Source organism: Boleophthalmus pectinirostris, unplaced genomic scaffold, assembly GCF_026225935.1.
Source record: "Boleophthalmus pectinirostris isolate CB_2022bp ecotype Guang Dong unplaced genomic scaffold, ASM2622593v1 HiC_scaffold_8, whole genome shotgun sequence".
Classification (NCBI taxonomy): Eukaryota; Metazoa; Chordata; class Actinopteri; order Gobiiformes; family Gobiidae; genus Boleophthalmus; species Boleophthalmus pectinirostris.
The window spans coordinates 26,011,699-26,033,814 of NW_026571515.1; the positions used below are offsets into that span (position 1 = coordinate 26,011,699).

The following is a 22,116-nucleotide window of genomic DNA, read 5'->3' on the forward strand; positions in this document are numbered from 1 at the left end:
TCAAGGAGAGGTGAGGAGACACTGCTGCTCATGCCGTTCCCTAGTTATCTCCTTTGCCCCTGTCCAGGTAAACCACAGGGGGTGTGTGTGAGAGAGAAGAATGGAGAGTTAGTAGGAGGTGGTCCGTGTTCTGCAGTTGTGGCTCAGGTAAGTGTAAGGACGTGCTTGGAGGGGGGTTAGTCGCAGAGGGGTAGAGAGAGAGAGAGAGAGAAAAGGGGGTTAAAAAAAAAAAGAGAGAGAGAGAGAGAGAGAGAGAGAGAGAGAGAGAGAGAGAGAGAGAGAGAGAGAGAGAGAGAGAGAGAGAGGGGAGGGGGAGCCTAAAGTGTGACAGCCAATCACAGGGGCAGCCTACACACAAGCCTGGATCTTCTTCTCCACAGCAGCCTGAAGGAATTGCAGTGTGCTCTCCAACAAAAAGCTGACAGGCAGTTTCTCCTTCTGATTTCAAAGAAACCGCTTCAGATAAGTCTTCACTGCAGCGAGTCGTGCCTGGTTTAGTTCTCCCTCTAAAAACAAACAGCCCCTCACTTGTACCGCCTCTGCTCCCTCTCACAGCTTCTTGATTTTGGTGTTGGTTATAACCTACAGGCACCTTACATGCCTCCACTCTGATTGGTGGTAGCCTCAGCCAATGGGAAAAGCTGTAGACACTTGTCATCATGCAGAGTGGAAGTCATGAAGGGGGAACACAGACTGAAAATGCTCGTCTCCCCCTAACCACCGTTCCCATACAGAGGCAGGGCTGATTGTCAGATGGGTTTATTGCAGTGGTTGTTTATGCCCCTCCCCCTCACCGTCCTTTGATTTGGTGTTGCGCGCTGACTTGTTTAAGGATTAACCTTTTATCCACGTGGCTCTGTCCTGTCCCCCTGTACTGTCTCCATCCCTTAACCTGCGCCAGCAAGGTTACACCACATCTGATCAACCACTACATTTTCAACAAAGGGATGCGATTCAGGCAGGCAGAGGAGGGGGTGGCAAATCACAAGATGAAATAGAAAGCGACAGAGCAGAGGAAGCTGTGGAAGGAGGGGCAGAGATGAAACTAAACACAAACTGACAGAGGGGTGAGGAGACGTGGAGTGACAAGAGGAGATGACCAGGGGACAGGAAATACAGGGGCTTGGTGGACACAGCAGAATTATCCTGTGGACTATTGCTATATGTTGTCTTTATGGTAAAGATATGATGGGTCTAAAACCCCTTCACACCATCGAGTTGATCAGAAAATGTCTTCTGTCATGTCCCACTCAAGATGAATCACAATACAATACACAAGTACAGTGATAGCTCAGAGCATCACAGCCCTGTGCCACATTGCAGAAGAAGGCTTAACAAAGCTGTCAAAAATTAATCCCCCTGGGTGAGCATGCCTGCAAACACACCAGTACAAACACGTGAGCCCGGGGCTACACAAACAGTGCTAATGTTCAGAGGGGCTCCTCTTGTCCTGCTCCCTCTATCTCCACTCTCCCTCTTCCACTGCCCCCTCCCTGACTGAGGACTGAGTGACTCACACAGTGCTGGAGAGAATACTAAGGAGTAGACTGACACCTCAGTACCTCTCCGCAGCAGCACAAAGTCAGTGTGAGCAAACTCTGACAAATCACAAACACAAATCACAACAGAAGAGCCCTGCCCTCCTCAGCACACTGTCAGAGCAGGTCAACTGTGCTCCAGGTGTTAAAAGACAGGCTTCTATGAGACACAGTAAAAACTGAATTTTAGTGCATTTATTCAACTCCTAGACTCAAGACGGCAACAGCAAAATCACATGGACCTATATTTAGCTCAGCTGAGGTTGGCTCAGAGTTTATTTCTGAATGAAGGACAAGAGATGATACATCAATGCAGCATCGTCTGCAGGTTCTCCTACACACACCTGTGTGTGTGTGTGTGTGTGTGTATCCGCAAAAGACGTGAGATAGGGTTTCCTCATTAGTTGTGTTGGTATCAATAATTCAGCCGGTCCTTGTTGCCGTTCAATGGTCCAAGTGCTAATGTGCTGTCGGGCCAATGGGGCTCAGGGCACAGCACAACTTTAATGGATGTCATGATGAGAGGGTGAAATTGGAGTACGGGGATTCTGTATCATCCACAGGCTGAAGACTTGAAGGAGAGAAGGAGGGGAGAATAAAGAGAGAAGGAGGAGAGAGGGAGGAGAGAGGGAGGAGAGGTCGAGGGAAGCAGAGTAGAGCAAGGTCAAAGGACACTCGAGAAGTGGAGAGGACAGTCACAGGGGACCAGGTGACCTCAGAGGTTATCGAGGGAGAGAGATCATAGATCATAGATTCTTATTACTTATATGTATGAGAGATAACCAAGAACATTTCAAAATATCTGCAGCAAAGATCTGAAATATATAAAGCCTATAATAATTTAAAGCTTCTGACCCAAATAAAGTTAAAGCACATTGCTAAAGCAAGATTAAATGATGCCTCAACATAGAAAATCAGTAGTATTGCACAGACAAGCTATTTAAACACATGTTAAGTAGTTAATATAAAAAGTGAAGTTATTCTGTGCTGCCATCTGCTGGAAATTTCCCTAAAATGCAAGTGCAAAGACAATAGTAAGCCAGCGTGATGCAAGTATGTCACTTTCTGAAGTCTTCGTAATTGCTACACATCTCCTTACTAAAATGTTCTTAAGTGAACTCAGACAGTTAATAAGATATGGTGTAAACACAGTCATACACCCGAATACATGCCACAGGGTACAGCTGCTACGGATAGCTTGTCATGCCTAAGCTGTCTTACTCAACTTGAGCTATTTACAGCTAGCGACAGTTTGACAAATTTTGTAATAGATATTACTAACAAGGCTTAATAGCTGCGCTGTGAAAATAATACAATCAAAGGTGAAATTAAAATCTCATAAAAATATAGACCAAAACTTAACTCTAGAGTTCTACAGTACTAAGTCCTTAAGGCAATCCTGACTGCAAATTTACACAAGCTAACACAAAGAGACAGACTCCTGACTACTCACTTCCTAAAGAAGAGACTGCTACTAAATGCCAATATGGAGGTAGCATTTTAAGTTCAATTCTATATTTCATCACACAGACCTTTAGGTAGTTTTCACATATATTTCTCATTTACAGACTGTTAAAAACATTTTTCTATTGAGGTCTCACATGCTAAATGCTTAATGTAGTGTAGGCGTCTCCCTGGCACTGTGGTGGAGAATTTAGATAGAGCCTATGAAGGTCAGGGGTGAGAGGGCACGGCCATAGCACAAGTAGCAAAGTCATAGTTCCCACAATAATTTGGAAGTCTGCTATGGAAGATTGCTTCATATTCATAACTTAAAATAATGAAGGTTTGGGATAAGGGAGGCCCATATATCATACAAATAGTATTATTAAGGCCAGCAAAGAGAAGACATCTGCAGTCCCCTTCATCTGACCTACCTCTGACAAATCCTTTTGCGGCATAGAGGGATAGACTATTTACCTAGTCACCTAACCCTATCTAAAAAGGTAAATAATTATTCCACTGCAGTTCCATTTATAATTTGCTTGATTGATTTTTTTTTATGAGTTAAAAATTGTGTACTTATTTTGCTAAAGAATTGCCAAATCTCATTGCCTGAGATTCACAATGCACACTTCTTATAAAATAAACAAAGTGACATCATTCTGGAATTGCTAGACAACAAATCTCATGGAGAAGAACTATTATGGTACCTGATCTCAAGGTCATTATTGAAATATTGCACCCCTCATTTGTTACAGTATTTTGTGACAAAACCAGACTGCTGTGCACAGTCTGCCTCTTGAAAGCTAGGCACTAGTTAGACAGATGTAATGCCTATTTCTTCATTTTATGGTTTGAAAATCAGCATCATGATTAACACTTTAAAAACAAATGTACTATTTGTTTACCATTTTACAAATCTTCCCATTTCCCCATGCCAGTGACATCAGTGTAAGAGTTCAGGTGTGTGGTGAGGTGGGCGTGTGCACTGCTGCTCATGGAGAATGTTGATGTTGACTGTCACACTGTCACACACCTCTGACATTTTAGCACCAGTATCACAGGACAGGATGTCTTTCTGTGCAATCACCATTGCCCTACTGCTGCTTGTAGCTCATACTTGTTCAAACTTCAATTTCTGCTATGCTGCCCACTAGACTAAATACCCCAAGCTCAGACATTCCAATGTGTTATTATGCAACACAAAAACTAAAAATGTTGCAATTTGAGGTAATTATCTTTTCAGCAGATCGTAGTCTTTCACATTTTAACTCATGATTTACATTGTGATTTACATCACTCAACTCCAGTGGTGGAAATAGTTCTGTCTCCACACTATTAATTATTGCACTTATTGCAAACTGAATGCCATGACAGTAAATCATTTGCTGTATACATGCAAACCAAACAGATCTACCCATAACACATGTGTCTAATAAAACATTTTCATAAACAGCAAAAGTTAATTTACAATTTACTATTATTCAGTATGATGCCAACTTTCTGGACCACAACATTGACATTGTAGTTATATTTCTAACAAAAATGACTATAAAGCAGTCTTATTACTCTTCAACATTGTTATTGCATAGAATATTCATCGCAAGCAACCATATCTTACGACACTGTTGTACTGTTTTCTATAATTACACTAACCTCTAAACACAATGTATTATGCGATCACAGAGCCACACTACATGTACTGTACATACTACATACAGGCCTACATCCATTTCCTACCTGTTGTCCACATTGAACTCTGGTATCTCCAGTAAAAAGCCTTGTGTACCTTCACTGGGGACTCCTCTTTAAAAACAAAAATGTAAATTTGATTTGAAAGTATCAGTTCCGTCCTTCTCCAACATAGATCTAAATCCCAGTGCCAAAATAGGGACATGTAGTGAGAGCCTGGTACACCTCCCATGCACCTCACTGCTCTCCTCCCTCAGTTACAGGCCGGTGTGAAAAGTCAGAGCAAGAGCAGTCCGCTCTAGCCTGCAGTAAATCTAAGGTCAGTTGTATCTGAAGTAGCATTGAGCTATGGGCAGAAGCAGTAGGGTCTTAGAGAAGACAGGAATCATGTGTCAATGGAGGTAAGAAGAACAGAAAAGTTAGCCAAAGAGGAGCAAACAGCACATGAGAAATGGCTTGTGGTTAAACATGGTCCCAATCAAACCCAAAAACATTGCAAAACCTGGAGTCTCTAATTAAAACTGCAATTATAATATCATCATATCCCAATTCTACAGAAATATGCCAAACTCAAAAATCCAGGCATAAATATTGACAGAAGCAGCGAACATTGAGAAATATTGCGAACAATTTCAATATATGGAAAAATGCAGAGAGACAACAGTAGCACATAAGTGTGGAAACTTTGAGGTAGATGTGATTCGGCAGTGTGTGCAGGAGGCAGCCACTCACCATACAGCGTATTTAGACCAGGGACTGTCAACACCTATGGTGCAGTTGTCCACCTCAATCCAGGACAGCTAAGGCTGAAGTCCACCACTGCACCCGGTAGACAGATGGTTCTCCTAACTTAAATAAAACACACATATTAGGCGAGGTGTAAACAGACTTGTGAATGTTCTAGACTTGAAGGTCAGGTGGAAGAGTGAGCGGTAGTGGTATAGTAGATGTAAGCACATTTTGGTAGAAAGAGGCCTGAAGGATAGAGTTACACTGCCAGAATATGGAAGATGACTGCCCAGAGAGATAGTCAGGCATGCAAAGTTTATAACACTTTGAATAAAAGATAGGCCTTTTGAGGGCCCCATTGTTTAACAGTAAAATTATTACCTACATTTGATAACCTAGCTGTTGTGTTGTAACTGTGGTGTAAATTGAATTTGTGCCTTACCTTCATTTAACAGCATTGTGAAACTCAATTGAAATGTGGCGAACTGCCCCTGGAAAAATGTTACAAATCTTTGCTTAAGTCTTATGTTGATTTATTAATTTGATATACTTATTGTGTCTTATCCTTGCACTCAGCCACGACGGAAATAATAAAACATATGGGTAAGAAAGGACGCCATGACAGGCAGCAAGTCTTTCATGAATGACTGTCCAGCAGAGGGCGCTGTAGCTAAAGACTTCCATGCGCAGAGCGCGCGCACCACACAGGTGTTAGGACTGTGGCTGATTAGCCGCTGCATGATTTAGGTCTTGACTTTTAGCTCATTCGGATTTTTTCGGATTTATATAATTTTACCCCACATTTGAATATTTCAATTGATATAATATGGCAACCATAGATGTTTTGTCATCCAGATTTTTCTCTTATGAAAAAATGTATTCCGATGACATACGCCAACAGAGCTTTTCTGGTTGGCCATTTCGAGAAGAATGCAACTGTACACCTGAGAAGGTACATGGATGTTTTTATTTTATTTTATTTATTTATTTTTAATGGAAAGTGAATTGGTGTGTCCTGAATGACAAGAATGCAGTATAATACTGAAACCTAATGTAAGAAGTGTTGCAGTACCTGCTCCTGCCCTGCATATTACTTAAAAAAAAATCGAAGAAGAGGATGGTGGAGAAAATAAAAATTTGGCACATGGGACAAACGGGAAGTTTTGTTTTTGACAAGTGTAAAAATACCAAACATAACGTTTACATTTTACGGCATTTAAACCCTAACCTATAAACATTTCGACTGGTTGGTTAAGAAATTATAACCCTAAACCCCAGGCTTGTTTACACAGCAGTAATGTCTGCAGCTCTTCATCAATGACGGTGACAGTTGTGATTTACACTCAAGCAGGTGCCAGGTTCTGTTACACTGGGTCAGATCTCCTCAGTAGAAAGCCTCGGCCCACTCTTGTCCAGTCGTGATGTATTGACTGATGACAAGTCTTTGGTGACTAATACTATGTACCAGCTCAGCTCTGACCTCCCAGGAGCCAAAAGGAGTTAACTTTCACTAACAACCATCTTCTAATACGTACAGTTACAAGTTTAACCTGTGACCAAGCATAGACTTGTTAAATGTAAATGTAAATACATGTCTGTTTTATTGTAGATGGCAAAGGCTGGTTTTGTCCACTGCCCTGGTGAAAATGAACCAGATGTTGTGTGTTGTTTCTTCTGTCTGATTGAACTTGAGGGCTGGGAGCCCGACGATGATCCCTGGTGAAGTATTTTGCTGCTTTACAGATGCATAATGATCAGTGCAACAAAACCTAGAACCTGGAAGGAAAATGTACACAAGATCGACCTTGGGTTGTTTCTTGACATTGAACAGTCTGTGTTATGACATTAAACACATTTTATAGTTGTTTGCAACCCATTTTTGCTCCATTACAGCCTAATTGTACAAACACCGAACTTTAACAAATATGAAGAATCTAAAATTTCAAAAAGGATTGATGAAATACTGATGAACAAATTTGCATGTTATAAAAATGGACAATGAATACAAGTTTTCTCTGTACTGTATATAATGTTGCTGTATGTTATGTAAGTATTCTCACCTGATATACATGCCTCTGTTTACAGATGTTACAAAGTTGTAACAGTTGTGAAATTAATTTCTCATAAAGCATTTTATTTTGTAGGTCAGAACACATAAAGCGATCTCCAAACTGTGGCTTTTTAAATTTGAACAAGGACTTCACAGAGCTCACGGCGGCTGAATACTGTCACATCGAGAAGGACAGGCTTAAAGTCTATTTTGTAAGTATCAAAGGAGGTCTATTTTATCTTAAGCAATCTTATACTTTTCTTTATTCTAGAAAAAAGTTTGTCACAAAAAGATGGCATTTCTTCGTGATGAGATAGACCGTACACTGGAGTCCCTAAACTCACAACTGGCATCTTTGTGAATCTTATTTTGATGTATGTTTTTTTTATTTTATTTTTTATTTTTTTTATTGAATTAGTATTAAAGTTTTTGTGTGAGATTACAATCCACATTGTAGTAGTAGATTTCTCCACAAGATGGTGTGCATGCCTTTTAGCTGTAGAAATGTTGGCCATACATTCACAGTGTATGGCCAAACCTTGACACTGGCTATACTGAAATGAAAGCCCACGTTTAACAGCATTACAATGTGAGATATATTTTCTTTTCTTGCAAAATACTTGCCATTTTCATGAACGTGCCACCATCTCCACCACCCCTTTTCAAGCCTTGACCCTGGACAGATGGCCCGAAGCCCCTCCCATTCAATACCAACTGTTGCCCCAGTAACATCTGTCACGTATGAGGGGACTGCGCACTGGAGAGCTCGCCAAGAGACTCGCCCAACCCCATCCAAGTCCAGCTCAAGTTTAGGGCACAGTGGGCAGGACTTTTAAGAAGGGGGGTACATTTTGCCCACTCCAAGAAAGAAGAACGAAAATAAGAAAGTAAACACTGGGCAAGAGTTTCTAACAATTCGTATTTTAAGCATATCTTTTCAAAGCACAACCCGAAGCCTATTTTCAGGCAATAAAAATGATCATTAATCATGTTTTGTTTTTTTTTTGTTTTTTTAAAGTAAACTAATGCATATTCAACACTGAAAGCCACAAGCAAGCAATCATTTTGAGACAGTTTTAGAAATTATTTATTTTTTCCATCTCAATACTCCTAAAACTTTTTTTTTTTATACTTTCAGTTAATGAAATGTGTTATGACTCCCCCTCACTGCCTGTGTTATATTTTATTGACATGATATTGTCTACAAAAGCGGGGGACGTGTTGAGTGCAGTTTGTTGAAATGAATATCTCCTTTACCCAATGGGAGGGTTGTCTAGATGGAGCACAGGATTACAGATGCTATCCCTTCTCCAGCCTCCCTGTTTTGGATTAATGTCTAATGTAACACTCGGGCCACTGGGCTCAGATCAGCTGCTTAATTCCCTTTTATCCGCTCACTACAGAGCAAATTGAAGAGGGAATATTTTTAGTTGAAAAGGTCAAAATCCTTGCAGGTGATGTAACATTTGTAATGAAACTGTCATTGAGTTTGGAGTTCCTCAGTGTTTCTGAGCTCTTGTGCCTTAAAATATTTGTTTTAGCCCTAGTGTAGGAAAATGATAAATAAGTAAATTATATATTTAATACTGCCATATATTTTTAATTCTGCAAAAATGCATGTCTGCCCTTAAAATTCATCTCTTTAATAGTTCAAATTATAGCTGTGGTTTGGTTTAGTGTTGATGAAAATTACAATGCACAAAAAATTTAACTTAAATAATTATCCAGTTAACAGGGTGAGTGTGTATCTTAGGCAGCCCCAAACCTGAATAAATGGAGTGTAATTGCTACAGTTACAGAAACTTGATTTGAATAGAATTGTTGCAGATCCATTTTATTATGAATCCATTGCTTATTAATAAACGGTCATTGCAATTGTGTTTACAGTAATTGCTTTAATGATGTTTAAATGCTTATCCGTTGACAATCAGTTTGTCTTAACTCTGCAGCTTGGTGTGGCTCAGTCTCCCTGCACAGATGTGACAGACAGCTTAACTGTGGGAATGGTGCTACAGTAATAATTTGATTGGATTCAAGTTGAGGTGGAGCAATGTGCATATGCTCCCCCCATCCTAGTATTAATATTGGGCGCATAAACACTAAATCTATTTAAACTGGTCATTAAGCTAATAGGAGTTTTGATATAGATTTGGATCTTTTTTGATCCCATTAATGCACAGAGGCTCAGGGTTTACTGAATTGGCCTTTATTGCAGTTTTTTAATTAATGAATTTGGACTAAAACTGTAAACAGTGGCGAGCAGATGGACAAACTGACAGATGTTACCAACAGAAAGTTTACAACCTGAGCTCTCATCCATCCGGCCCCATCTGTTGCTGCTGCACTGGTACCTCCCTCTGCCTCCTCAGCCCCTCTCACATCCCCTCATCAGCATCTATCATGAGCTCAAACATTGGCCCAAATAAATGATGTCAGCCCTGTGACCCTCTTTAACCCTTTGTAAGCAACACAAATGGCAAACTATGGCCTTGGATTAGCTGGGTTATGGGTGTACTGTATTTCCAGTGGAACAGCATTCTTACTCCCCTGAAGATGTATTAATCCTAATAGGAAACTTTTACATCTCACAGTTGTCAAAGTTTTATGATTCATTAATTGTTCAATGGAGTGCTTATATTGACTCCAAAAACTATGGAGCATATTCTTACAGAGTTAAACAATGCATTTTGTTGTCTCTTTCTTGGCACAAATTTCTTTTGTAGACAGTAATAAATATTTTAAGTAAAAACACTTCTGATCCTTATGCTATGTGCTTTTCTGAGTGACTATATTAGATGTGCTTACGGCTGGCACAAGGCAGCTGACACACGCAAACTGTTTTGAGTATTTTTAAACCAAGTCCATGTGAATGAGGCTAGATCCTGTCTTATGCTGACAGATTACTCGAGCAAAGGGACAACACTGGGTGTTATACTCTTGTTGAATTATAATTAGCTCCAAACCTAAATACCCTTTCACTTGGCCCTCTCCCTCCTCCACATTTCATGTTCTCCCACGTTCCTGGCACCAATGTGTGATGCTGCCTGTGCCTCAGACCACAACCCTCCTACCTTGGCTGTTTTTTGTGCTTTTCTCCCAAAAAGGGACCTCCATCTGTCCCTACACTCAGCCTATTGTGAAGTCCCAAAGCTCAGCAACTTCAACAAAGCAGTGGGCGTGTGGAGGGGGGCCAGGGTAAACACGACAGCATCCACATCCCATTAGAAGCTCTTTAACTCCTGCAGCCTAATACTCTCACAGAATTTGGGGAGGAGACACTCCACCCCTTATACTCCTGCACACAATGTCACCTTTTTAAACCCTTATCCATAGGTAATGAGCCCACTGAACAGCCCTTTGCTTTTACTTCATCCAGAATCTCAAACTAGACTATAAAATGTGCATAACTTGAATTCACTCTAAGATTAGTTTAGGGGCATTCAAAGTGGCCATTGATGTGAGAAACCTAAATTGCATTTGCCTATACTGTATTTAATTGCTTGACAAGCTCCCATTGTGACCCCCAGCTCCAGTCCATTGTGTCATCACACCAGCCCCACCATCTTTTATTTCTCTTTACCCAAATTTCTCTCCATCTCACGGATCATTCTTCCACCAGCTGCTCCTCTAAGTCTGGGGTGTCTCAGTTGCAGTGTGCTCCACCTCTCAACCTGGGCACTCCCGACACAGGCGTCTGTGTGTGTGTGTGTCGTGTGAATGTTGTGTGCGCATGTGCGGAGGGTCCCGAGTGGAGCGGGGATCACTGTGCAGGGCCTCAGCTTAAAGGCACCAGGATTAGTGCCTCACAGACACTGATTAAAGCCTTCCAGCCTCCTATGGCCCCATTAATACAATCTTAATCACAATGCTTTATCCCTCCATCTCGCTCCTATGGATCAGGACCTTTTCATTTTAGCGAGAGCCACTCTTGTTTGGTCAGTGGATTAAAGAGCACTGTGCATAGAAACTAAAATACAACACATGAGAGAATCAAAGGGAATCAGGGACATTTACTTCACATAGTTGTCATGCATCCTTTTAAAACTGTTTTTATTTATTATTTCTTTAATAAGGAAAACCTGGCAAATGTTATTAAATAACAGATTTTTATGTTAAAATATCTGGATGGGTGTGTTTTTGTTTTTGCCTTTTGCCTTTAAACCCCAAATCATTGAAGGTATACTTTTGCTAACGATGACAACTTAATAAATCAGGAAAGTAATGAGAACAACTTGAATATAAAATATGCTTTGGAAGTTATATTTCCCTTCACCGATTTAGCAAAATATAAACCACTGTTAACATATCAGCCTTATTTACAGTGTGATTTGTCCCTTGTTCACTTTTCTAGTTAAGTGGGGACCCATACGCTCAGATCAGTAGGTGAAAGTGATCTGTTGGCTTGTTGCTGGTGCGTATCCACTGGGCACAGAGGAAGTTTGTGGATCAGTTCAGAAGTGCAGCCGCGTCCTGCTGTGATCTCCTCTGTGACGTGACCTCTGACCCCTGGGGCTCAGAGCCACAGGTCGGGCTCTGCTACCTGTCCCGCGGTCACTGCCCCGTCTCAAAGCATGTGCTGCTTTCCCATTAGGTCTCACACATCCCTTGTTCTACACAACAGCAATGTGGGCCACCTGCACTGCTGGCTCTTGATCACTTTGATGATGACAAGCTTTACAACAATTTACTTTCTCTTTTTAACAATAACATTCATTTCAGTTTTTGTCTTTGTTTCTGTTGTGTTTTTTGTCACAATTGTATTCGGTTTGTCAGCATGTTTTGCTTCAGTACATTGATGTACTTTTATACACTATACTATACCACTAAATGTTTTATTTTTTGCTTTTAGTTATTGTATATTTATACAATATATTCAGGTTATATTTCATTCAGCTGGGCAGTGTTTAGCCAACATTAACCAAACATCTTATTAGTTAATTAGTTGAATACTGTCTGGGTTTTGCCTCCTGCACAGTGTTGTGAATGAACTCATTGTGTCTCTGTGATTGAATTTAGTTTGATCCCAGGTCTTCAGGATTCAGTACTGGCAGTGATTCTGTTTTGTTATAAAAAATTGCAAAGTCATATTGCTGTCTTGCCAGCCTCTCGCAGACTGTTATGTAAAGCTATGTGCTCCTTCTTGGGCCTGACTGACACTCATGAGAGGACAGATTTCTGAATTGGGAGCACAGACCCTTGTCACCCCTGCTCACCCTGTGTTGCCCTCTGACTCCTCTCCTCATTCCTACATGCTCTAACTCTTTTTCCTTGCTCTCATCCTCCACTCAAACTCTCACTCTCTGCTCCTTCTCCCTTTGCTTCAAATTGGCCCAGCTGCCCGCCAGACCCCCGCCGCTCCCCCAGCTGCCTGCACCAACTCCCGCCTCCCTACAACTCCAACCTAGGCAACAATATGGGTCACAGGTCAAGAGAAAGAACAGGCTGCATATACAATAGACCAGTGGCGCCCAGTCTAACAATCATTCCCTTTTTGTTCTGCATGCAGCGTTTCTGTGCCATTGCAGGACTGGAAATGACAAACCATTTGGAGAGGTAGCTCAAGAGGTGGGGTGTCCACTCTTATACATCCTTCTCGAGGCTTAGACTTCCCGTTGCACAATGGGCTGAAAGACCCCACTGATAAACACACTTGCGCACCCCAGTTGGCTTTTATAGCACTCACTTTCTCTACTCTTCCACCTCATTCTTTTGTCCGCATCAAGAGCCATTATGTCCGTAAACATCATTATAGAAGTCAAAACAGAAACTTAAATCACTCCTATGATATAAATGTAGCTGGACCTCTGCCAGTTTCTGCAATTTTTGAGCATTAAATTATACAGCATAGTAATAATTATAAATGTAAATGCAATAAAGCCTCTGTTTTTAAAGACTGATGTGCTAATGAGTTTTTGCCCTACAGTGTTTTGGCATGAACGAGGTGGGAAAGTGGGCCATGTGGGAGCAAGCACAACGATGGAGACTCCAGAAAGCCTCTGACACATTCACCTGTTTCACACAGCAGTTTTCCCATGGTCCTCTGCAACCTTCTGACCTGGGAAACCCTGTGCGTCTTAATGCACACACTATGCAGCAACTATTGGTGAATTCACTCTTTTGTTGTCACTTGTGGATTAATTAACTTTTATTCATTATAATTATGGCCAACATTTTTTTTTTTTTTAGAAAAACTCTATTCAGCTTTCAATATTCAGATTTTTATTGTTAGACTGCTGAAGGAGTAAAATACAAAAAAGCATTTAGCCTATTTGTAAAATAGATCCATATAGACTTTAAGTAAGTTTACTACAGGATTTAATAATTTTATTTTTGCTAATGTGATTTTAAAATAATTCCTATTCCAATATTAAGTGTAACAGAATAAAATAGGAGTGTTCACTGTTACTATTGAAATATATAAGAATATTTATTCAATTAAGTGCGAAACAGCAAAATATTTACAACAGTACAGTATTTACAAATTTTGCAACACCTATTGAACCTGAAAGACTTCCAATAAATAATTTAAATACAGTCCAAGTGTGAGTGACTGACAGACACAGTAGACAGTGAAACAAAACGTGCTGTGAGAAATACAAAAAGAACAAGACAGTTTCAAAAATAAATATTAAATACGGATATAAATAAATGCATTGCTCTTGTTCTGGTGAACGGAACAATGTCAGCAGGCTCCAAGTCAGGTTTAAAGAGAGTGACTTTTTAAAACCTCCATTTAAAACATTTGGTCATTTTATCATTAGCTCCAACAACAGAAAATATTCAAAATCCAACATATCATTTTAACAAAATCAATAAATAAAATCTTAAAATTTGTGGGGTGTTTTATCAGGTAGGTTAGACTGAGGTGAGCTTTTTGAGTTTGTGCTCATCAAAGAGGAATGTAAAAAGTTCTAGTTTATGTCTCAAGTGTTTAGCAGTTATAATCATTTATAATTTGACAGTCCCACACAGTTTTAGATAGATCCCATCTGAGAGGGGACTAAGTGAGAGGGAGCAAAAGAGTCAAAGGCCACATCCAGAGGCAGCTCAAAGCGGGATGCCTGAAAGATTGAGTGTCCCTGATGTCCAGTCAGGCTGCTGGATGAGGAGTAGTGGTGTGAGGAGAGGTAGTGGGCATGGTGCCCCGGGTGTGAGCTGAAGTTCCTGTCTGAGTCATGGGGAGAGGGCTCCTGCTTCAGAGGGAAGTTACTGCTGATGCTCAGAGGGGGAGTGAGGGGCCCATCATATGGAGGCGTCCCGCTGCTGCACTCTGTTGAGGAGGGGTTGTCATAGGCTGGCCCCTTGAAACCTTTCATCTGGAGGAGGTGTGAGGCCTCTAGGGATCCGTACGGGGGGCTTGGGAGGCCTGGCGATGGGAAACTGAGTGTATGAGCCTGGCTTGTAACAGCGGCCAGATTTGAGCCACACTTCTCCTCTAGTTTGTTGAGCATCATAGGACTGGAGCCCAGCTGAAGGCAGCCCGCCACCAGGTTACTGGTGGGCTGAGACAAGCCTTTGCACAACATCTCCACAAAGCCGTGGCTCTCTGGAGACTGGCCACTCTCCAGCACCTCGGACAAAGCCCAGATGTAGTTGCGGGCCAGCCGCAGTGTCTCAATCTTGGACAGTTTTTGGGTCTTAGAGTAGCAGGGCATGACTCGGCGCAGATTATCCAGAGCATCATTTAGCCCATGCATTCGGGAACGCTCCCGTGCATTGGCCTTGATCCTTCGGGCACGAAACCTCTCCTGTCTTGCTTTGGTCATCTTCTTCTTCTTAGGGCCCCTGCGTTTGGGAGAATTTTCTCCATTTGGTCCAATGTCATCATCATTTTCCTCCTCTTCCTCCTCCATGTCCTCACTGCCCAGTTCAGTGCAGGAGTGCATCCGACTGGCTAAAGTAAGGCCAAGTCGTCCTCTCATCTCTGGGCTCTCGTCACCATCCTGAGAGCTGCCATCCTCTTCCAACCAGCTGAGAGAACTGACCAGCTCATTGACATCACTTTTACCAAAGCTTTTGGTCATCATATTGATCTACAACAGAAACATACAGCTTTAGAAAAAGGCTTTTACTCTGTGCCAGCTGAGAGAGAGCATCATTTCAGCACTGCTGTGTGGACAGCTCACTGTGTGTAAAAACTATGGAGGAGGAAACAAGTTAATTCATGATACTGTTTTACTCAGTATTAGTGGCTTGAATAACTCCTTGGTGCTTTTAATGCCCTGTCAATCTGGGACACGATGGGATTTACCCCTCATAAAGTACAAAGATTTAAACTGGAACTGTGAAAATGCAGTCTATAATATCCACGTAAAAGGTCACTAAAGATAATTTGTTAATTTGTAGCAAAAGGAGACATTAAATTTGTGGCAAAAGGAGAAATAAAATTTGTCAACCAGACAAAAGCTAATTTTAGTTGGTTTTCGACCAAAATTTACTTTTGTTCAGTTGACAAATCTACCTGGACGACTATGAGACTTTTCACACAAATTGTCAATTTGGTCATTTGCTATATGTAGGAACCAATCAGCAATAACTGCGCAAAGAAATGGCAGAAATAAGAAACTAAGGGCAGGCCTGTTTTTTTCTAATTATTATTAAGGCTGTAGATTTAGTGACTTATAATAAACCTAATCAACTTAATATATGGTACAAATGGGTAAAGAGGTACATTTCTGGAAAAAATAGTGGGTAAACTCACCGTTTCTGCTGTGCCCCCAGTGCCCGGTAAATTGTGAGACTTTTCCCTGAAGTGCAGTTATGTTCGGTCCTTGAGGGTCGCGTTAATCTCGTAGCTCCGTGTCCCACAGTCCCACTGCCTCTAAGCAGCCATCAATGTGCAGGAAACCTTCATCCAACTGGCACGACCCGGCTGATATTTTTACATTTAGCCATGTAAGCCCCTCCCTCCAGTGCCCCTCCCACCATCAACTCTTCCGAAAGCGCGTGGCGGGCTCGTGGCCGCTGCTAGGGCGCACTTGTAGCAGTGTTTTATTTGCAGGCTTGCTCTTGCCGAACGGGGAGGGCGAAGGCTGAGAGGGGAGGGGGAATCCTGCAAAGTATCATCAAACAGACTACGGACGCACAACAAAGCAGCGTGTCCATCTCGAATCCTTCCAGAAACCGTTTGATCTAATCGTAGTGTGCAACTTTAATGTTAGGCTACGTGTAGGCCTACATGTGTGGGCTTGTATATTTTTCACTTTTTAAATTGCTTAGTGTCGTTTTCACTTCCCTTCCATCAGTCCTCTCCTTCCTTTGTTACTCCATAAATTGTATTTGAGCTAGATGCATGCGTTCATTAGTTTAATGTCGCTTAATTGCTGTGGTTGCTCGGTTCAGTCTGTGGTTTTAGTACCACGTGGGCCCGCGTTTCGCGCTGTATTAACTATCCTAATCGATTGTCTATCTCTTCATTAGTCGGTTGGATTATGAATTTTCCACTTAATTACCCACTGTGTAGTGCTGGCTGCGGGGAGAGACGCGCGTCCGTGTGCGCGTCTAAGTAGTTTTGACAGCTCAGTGCGGCGCAAAGCAGGTGATGTGTGTTATTCACTCGCTCACTCAACTGTTTTCTTCTATTTACTGCGTCATATTGTACGCCATTTCTTAATTAGCGCAATGATGAGGCAGGTACTTTCCGCGAGCAGCCCTGAGTTTGAGCAGCTCAGATTCCCAAATTAATCCCATGAGCAACTGTTTACGGGGGACGCCCGTCTGTTGTATGTAACAGTTGACTTAAAAATAAAGTTGGTTAGTAGACTAAATGTAGGCTATAGACCTAGTCAGTTAAAACAGGCCTAATTCCACTCCTGCCCTACGCCCTTCACCGTTCCACGATGACATGCCAGTGCTCCTTGTCGTTAAGAACCTCCACATTTAACATTTTGTATAGTTTTCACTACAAATGTCATGCCATAATAAGCCCTCTCCAGTGGTTGTGTTGAAGGGCCGTGGCACAGTTGGCGTTCATTGTGGGGATTGCCCACTGATGGCCGGGGTCTTGCGAATCGCACGTGCCCCCCTATTGATCCCATTGTGCGCGCGATTGCTCACAGCTGTGCCCGAGACAGGGACACCCTACTTTGCCAAAGTATGGTAGCTATTGTATAACTGCATGTAACATGCGCAATCTGATAAATAAAACGTGGTCACGTGAGTTATAGACAACTTTGTATTAACGGGCACTTATCCAACGATTTATTGAACAAGGCTGAACAGATGGTTGTATACTATAGGAGGCGTTGGGGGTTGAGGCATCCGTTGCTTGGATGCTCACGCGTCAGTCGCTTCCCGAAGATAATGTATGGTGTTAAAACTGTATTTATCCACCTCAACGGTCAAAATGACAGTCGGTCAGAGCCGTGTCGCAGCCGTGTCACAGCCGTCCGGACGCAGAGGCCCTGGCCCTGTTTGTGTTGGCCCCAGAGATGCGCTCATGTAGTGGAACAACACTAACCAATGCTCCCGCGGCTCCCCAGGTACAGAGCCCTAACAGGCAGACATATAGGAGACCCCCGTGTCCCTTGAGCCTCAGCCGTCATCCACTACACCTGCAACATGCACAGGGAATAGATCCGGCCCGTCTCCCATTCCCATCACTCTCCCAAATGAATGTCTACAACGAACTAAAGGGAATTACCCCTTTCCCCTTATAAAGCTGTAGCATAGATGGGCAATCTACTGGAAGAGATCACAATAAACAGTCCACGTGTAACTTCATGTTAGGGGATTTCTGTATGTTCATTTATTTAAAATACATTGTAAAAAAAAATGCATAATTTGATCTATCAATCGTAGTTATGTAAAATAATGTTTCAAAGACTTTCTTTTTGTTGCTTTGGTATTTTAATTAATTAATTAAATTGAGCTGTATTGAATTTTAGCAAAAAGTACCAGTTTGCCATGAGCCATTTAAGGACCGTTGTTCTCATTAATAGAAGGGGGGTCACAAAAATCACTAGCTCAAGTGAGTTGTCTTAGCTCTTGTCCCCGGGGACCAGGGGAAGGATGGGAGGGTTTGGTGCTCTCTGCTGACAGATGGGTCCTTGTTTCTGTCTTATTCTTCCTCTCTGTGTCCCTCTTCTCCTAAGACATGACGCACTCACACACACCAACACTGCACCAGCACAATGGGAATTAAAAGCCACACACATGTTGCCTGAGATGCTGCAGAAAGCTGAGCCCCTTGTGGTCTTTATAAAAGATGCAGGGATCAAGGATTTGTGATGTGGGATGTTGTGGTATATTGTTTGGGATATGCATTGTTTAAAAAGTTGTGTATCTGGTTGTGGGTTTCGCTTGGAAAAATGGTCTATAGATTCAATTAGATATAAATTAAATTAGCATATGTATGAGTATGAACCCAGTTTTCTGTCTGTTTCTGTGTCTCCATGTCACTTTCAAAGCCTCTTTATTATGTGTTTAGTTTGACAATCTTGTGGTCACATACGGTAGAACATATAGCTTGACTAACTTAGGATTTAGTTGGCGTGTGTGAGTGTCCCCTGGCCATGTCCTCTCCATTTGCTGCTCATTGAGGCTGAATGTTTCGTAGTTTCCTGAGGGAGAGAGTGACAGGCACACGGACAGAGCAGCTCAGGGGACACAGGTGCCTGCTGTGCGCATGCACATACTCCCCTCATGACCACGAGTCAAGGCGTGTAACCTCACTTACCTCTCACCATCCTTTGCAGGAGCAGCCCTGGCAAATTATAATAATATGAAGACTTAATTTTACTTTCTGTACTTGTTCAAGCACATTTACTGATTGTAGAGTTTATAGTTACTTTTTGAAGTCTGAATTGATTGAGTTTTATAGTTTTTTGTTGTTTTGCATTAAAATATGTAAGGTTCATTATAGTTGTCCCTTGTTGTAGTTATAAAAAGTATTTATTACTGTATCAGTTACACAATGACAGCCAGCCCTTGATCACACAGATAAGATCAGGCTGAATCTCATGGAGGTGATATGAACAGATTGTTAGCAGCTTATATCTCTTCCTCTGGGCTAATGGATATGGAATAAATTCCAGTTGGGCAGAAATGTAGCTACAGAATGGGAATCAGGCCTGGGGGCAATTCTCACTAAGTGGAGAGAGCGCCATTAAACAAAGGTGCCTGTGGTTTCGGATTCAGGATACTTTACAGCGTTGGTCCCAGGGCATGCACTGTGTTTTTGGGTGTATGGAGAGAGGGGGCAGAACAGGGGGAGGAGGGGGAGGAAGATCCATCTGCCACTCTGCTGTCCTCAGGGAGATGGGCCTATCCCAGGGGTGTTCTGTAGGAGAGGGGCTGAAAGGATTACACCCAACCACTAATCAACAACGCTAATCTGTGGGCCCCCATACAAAATCCCTTACCATCCAAACAACTATTTAGGACAGAACATAAACCACCATGTCCAGGATCAACCAAAATTGTTGGACAATCAGATAAACTTCAGGACAACTGTATGTGATTCCTAATTAGGAGTGAGACACATGAGGTGTGACTAGCAGAGAGTCACACAGTATCTGTGATCAGGTGCAACTGTCCCACAAGTGGCCTGTCTGATTCCCAGTGTGACCATTATGCAAATACAGCAACGAGACGAGTCTGCAACAGAAATTAGTTTAACGGACAAAAACACTTCCATTCAAATCCAATAGAAAGACCATTTCTCCAAGTGTTCAAAGATCAAAATAGTTCCTTTTTGACTAAATGCTATTCCATAGGGTCGACTTGTTTATGAACTGACTTTCAGTAAGTCAACCTTGATTGAAATTTCTAGAATGGAAGGTGAGACTGTGGGCCTCTGCTCCCAGGTGAGTCTCCCCTGATCTGTATGTTTAGTCACTGCAGGGTTCCTCAGTCAGAGCAGCTGTTGAGCTCTGCACAGCTCAGACCTGGGCAGCAAAAAGAGAGAAGTTATATTGTCTTACTCTTGACACAGTAGTTCTGATGCTTGGAGCGCTGTGGTGGGGCTTGTTGTCTTTACAGGTTTAAGACACTATTGATGATGCCAGTCCTTCGGGGCATGGGGACCCAGGGTGCCTAGGCCTGCCTACTGCAGGATGCCCATCGGCTAAGCTGCACTAAGCTGTCTATCCCTGAAGCCTCATTGTTCAGTTTGTCCAGAGCTGTCAATATAAAGCTTGGCTAATGTGATCTAGAGGCAGCTGGAGCTGCCCACATTATTACCATGACACAGCCAACTGAGGGTGTAATATCATTAAAACTAAATCAGGTGTTTGTAGATTTGGTGGAGCAGCGACTTGACTGGCATCAAACAGGAGAATTGCTAAATTTAATCACTTAAGGGACATTATATAGATTTTACTCAAACATAATTTTGATAAGATAATTCAATCTTTCCTCACAACTTTGGCACACATGAAGGATTTATTTATTTATTTATTTTTAAGATGGAGCACTGACTTTTCTTCATTTCGGCCATTATGACTATAATCTATAACCTATAGGCCCACTTTTTTATTTAGGTACAGAAACCAAACCAGTATGATTTGAAAGTAGTTTATATGGCTAACCAAAGGATATGCGCTAGTCATTATTAGCCTCTTGTGACGGATTATTGTTGCAAATGATGAGAAAAACGTGAGGCAGTGTTAATCTTCTTAAACTGTTTGACACTGAGCTGTCTGCTCGGCAGACTCATCAGCAATCAGCTGTCCTCTGAATGGGCCAGGGCCATAATACAGCACAGTCATAACAATAGATCAGACTAAGCGCAGTAGTATGAAAAAGAGAAATGTTTTCGTCCTTTTAGACTAGCGTAATATCTCTCAATTCTATAGTGCGTTATTTTAGGCTGCCCTTTGTCATCGTATTAATCTGCATGACTTTGTTAGTGGTCCCTATTCTTGCGTGTTGCGCTGTGATAAAGCGCCAGAAGTTCCGTTAGTCGCGCTGCAAGGGTCGCATGTTTCTTTTGTTTTGGCGCCCGGGACACATAAGTGGTGATTTCAAGGCCCATTGAGTGGGCGATGGATTGTGCCCAAAGTCCGCGGACCAGCGGCGCATTGATTACTGGAGAGCGCTGAGAGACGCCCAAACTTCTGTAATTATCAATCTCTGCACTAATACCCGTATGTGTGAGTTAATGTGACCAAGCACTGGCATTTTATTAATTTTTTTTTTATCACGGAATCAGTAATTGAAACCTTGCAATCTACCTTTAATGCGCCTAACGCATGGCCCTGGGATATATCGTAAACAAACATTGTTCTCTTTATGTTATAGTACTTCTCTTATTGCAGTAAAATGTTCATATTTGATACACTCTGTTGTGCTCAGAACGTGCTGCTCTGACACTTGCTAAGATTTCCGCTTGTTCGTTCACATTAGTGTACTGAACAACAGTGGCACCTTGTGGTGCGTATTGGAAATAAGTTAACTATGTTGGTCTATTAAACGCTGCAATTACATCCTGTTATTTCTTATAGTGAATCGCCTCCGTACTTTTGATAGGCCAATTAATGTTGAGCCTGCTATAGTTGGAACTTGAATTTGAGGCGTAGGCCTACTTTTTGCTCTTATGTCCTATATGTCTACTTACATGTAGCAAACTCAGTAAGCCTACTTCACCATAGATTGTAATTAAATCAACTAATTTATTTTATTTGGTGGCTGAAAACTAGCCGTGTGTCTTACGACAAACTATGA

The 22,116-nt window shown here is 41.9% G+C and overlaps 2 protein-coding genes across 5 annotated transcripts; one reads left to right on the plus strand and one right to left on the minus strand.

The window, feature by feature from the left end:
- Positions 1 to 6,122: 6,122 nt before the first annotated feature.
- On the plus strand, positions 6,123 to 11,913 carry birc5b (baculoviral IAP repeat containing 5b). Of its 4 annotated transcripts, XM_055166177.1 has the most exons (5): positions 6,123 to 6,354; positions 7,012 to 7,121; positions 7,547 to 7,664; positions 7,724 to 7,826; positions 8,120 to 9,332. In XM_055166177.1, exons 1-4 carry the CDS (start codon positions 6,229 to 6,231, stop codon positions 7,811 to 7,813), a joined length of 444 nt encoding a protein of 147 aa, XP_055022152.1. In that variant the 5' UTR covers positions 6,123 to 6,228; the 3' UTR covers positions 7,814 to 7,826; positions 8,120 to 9,332. The 4 variants fall into 4 exon arrangements, with proteins under 4 accessions (XP_055022152.1, XP_055022153.1, XP_055022154.1 ...); XM_055166178.1 differs by lacking the exons at positions 7,724 to 7,826; positions 8,120 to 9,332 and adding an exon at positions 11,804 to 11,913; XM_055166179.1 differs by lacking the exon at positions 7,724 to 7,826.
- A 2,126-nt stretch (positions 11,914 to 14,039) lies between these two features.
- neurod4 (neuronal differentiation 4) lies at positions 14,040 to 16,258 on the minus strand. The gene is made up of 2 exons (XM_020929993.2): positions 16,154 to 16,258; positions 14,040 to 15,485 (listed from the first exon to the last, which is right to left on the minus strand). The coding sequence occupies exon 2, from the start codon at positions 15,477 to 15,479 to the stop codon at positions 14,427 to 14,429; it is 1,053 nt and encodes a 350-aa protein (XP_020785652.2). The 5' UTR covers positions 15,480 to 15,485; positions 16,154 to 16,258; the 3' UTR covers positions 14,040 to 14,426.
- Positions 16,259 to 22,116: the final 5,858 nt, after the last annotated feature.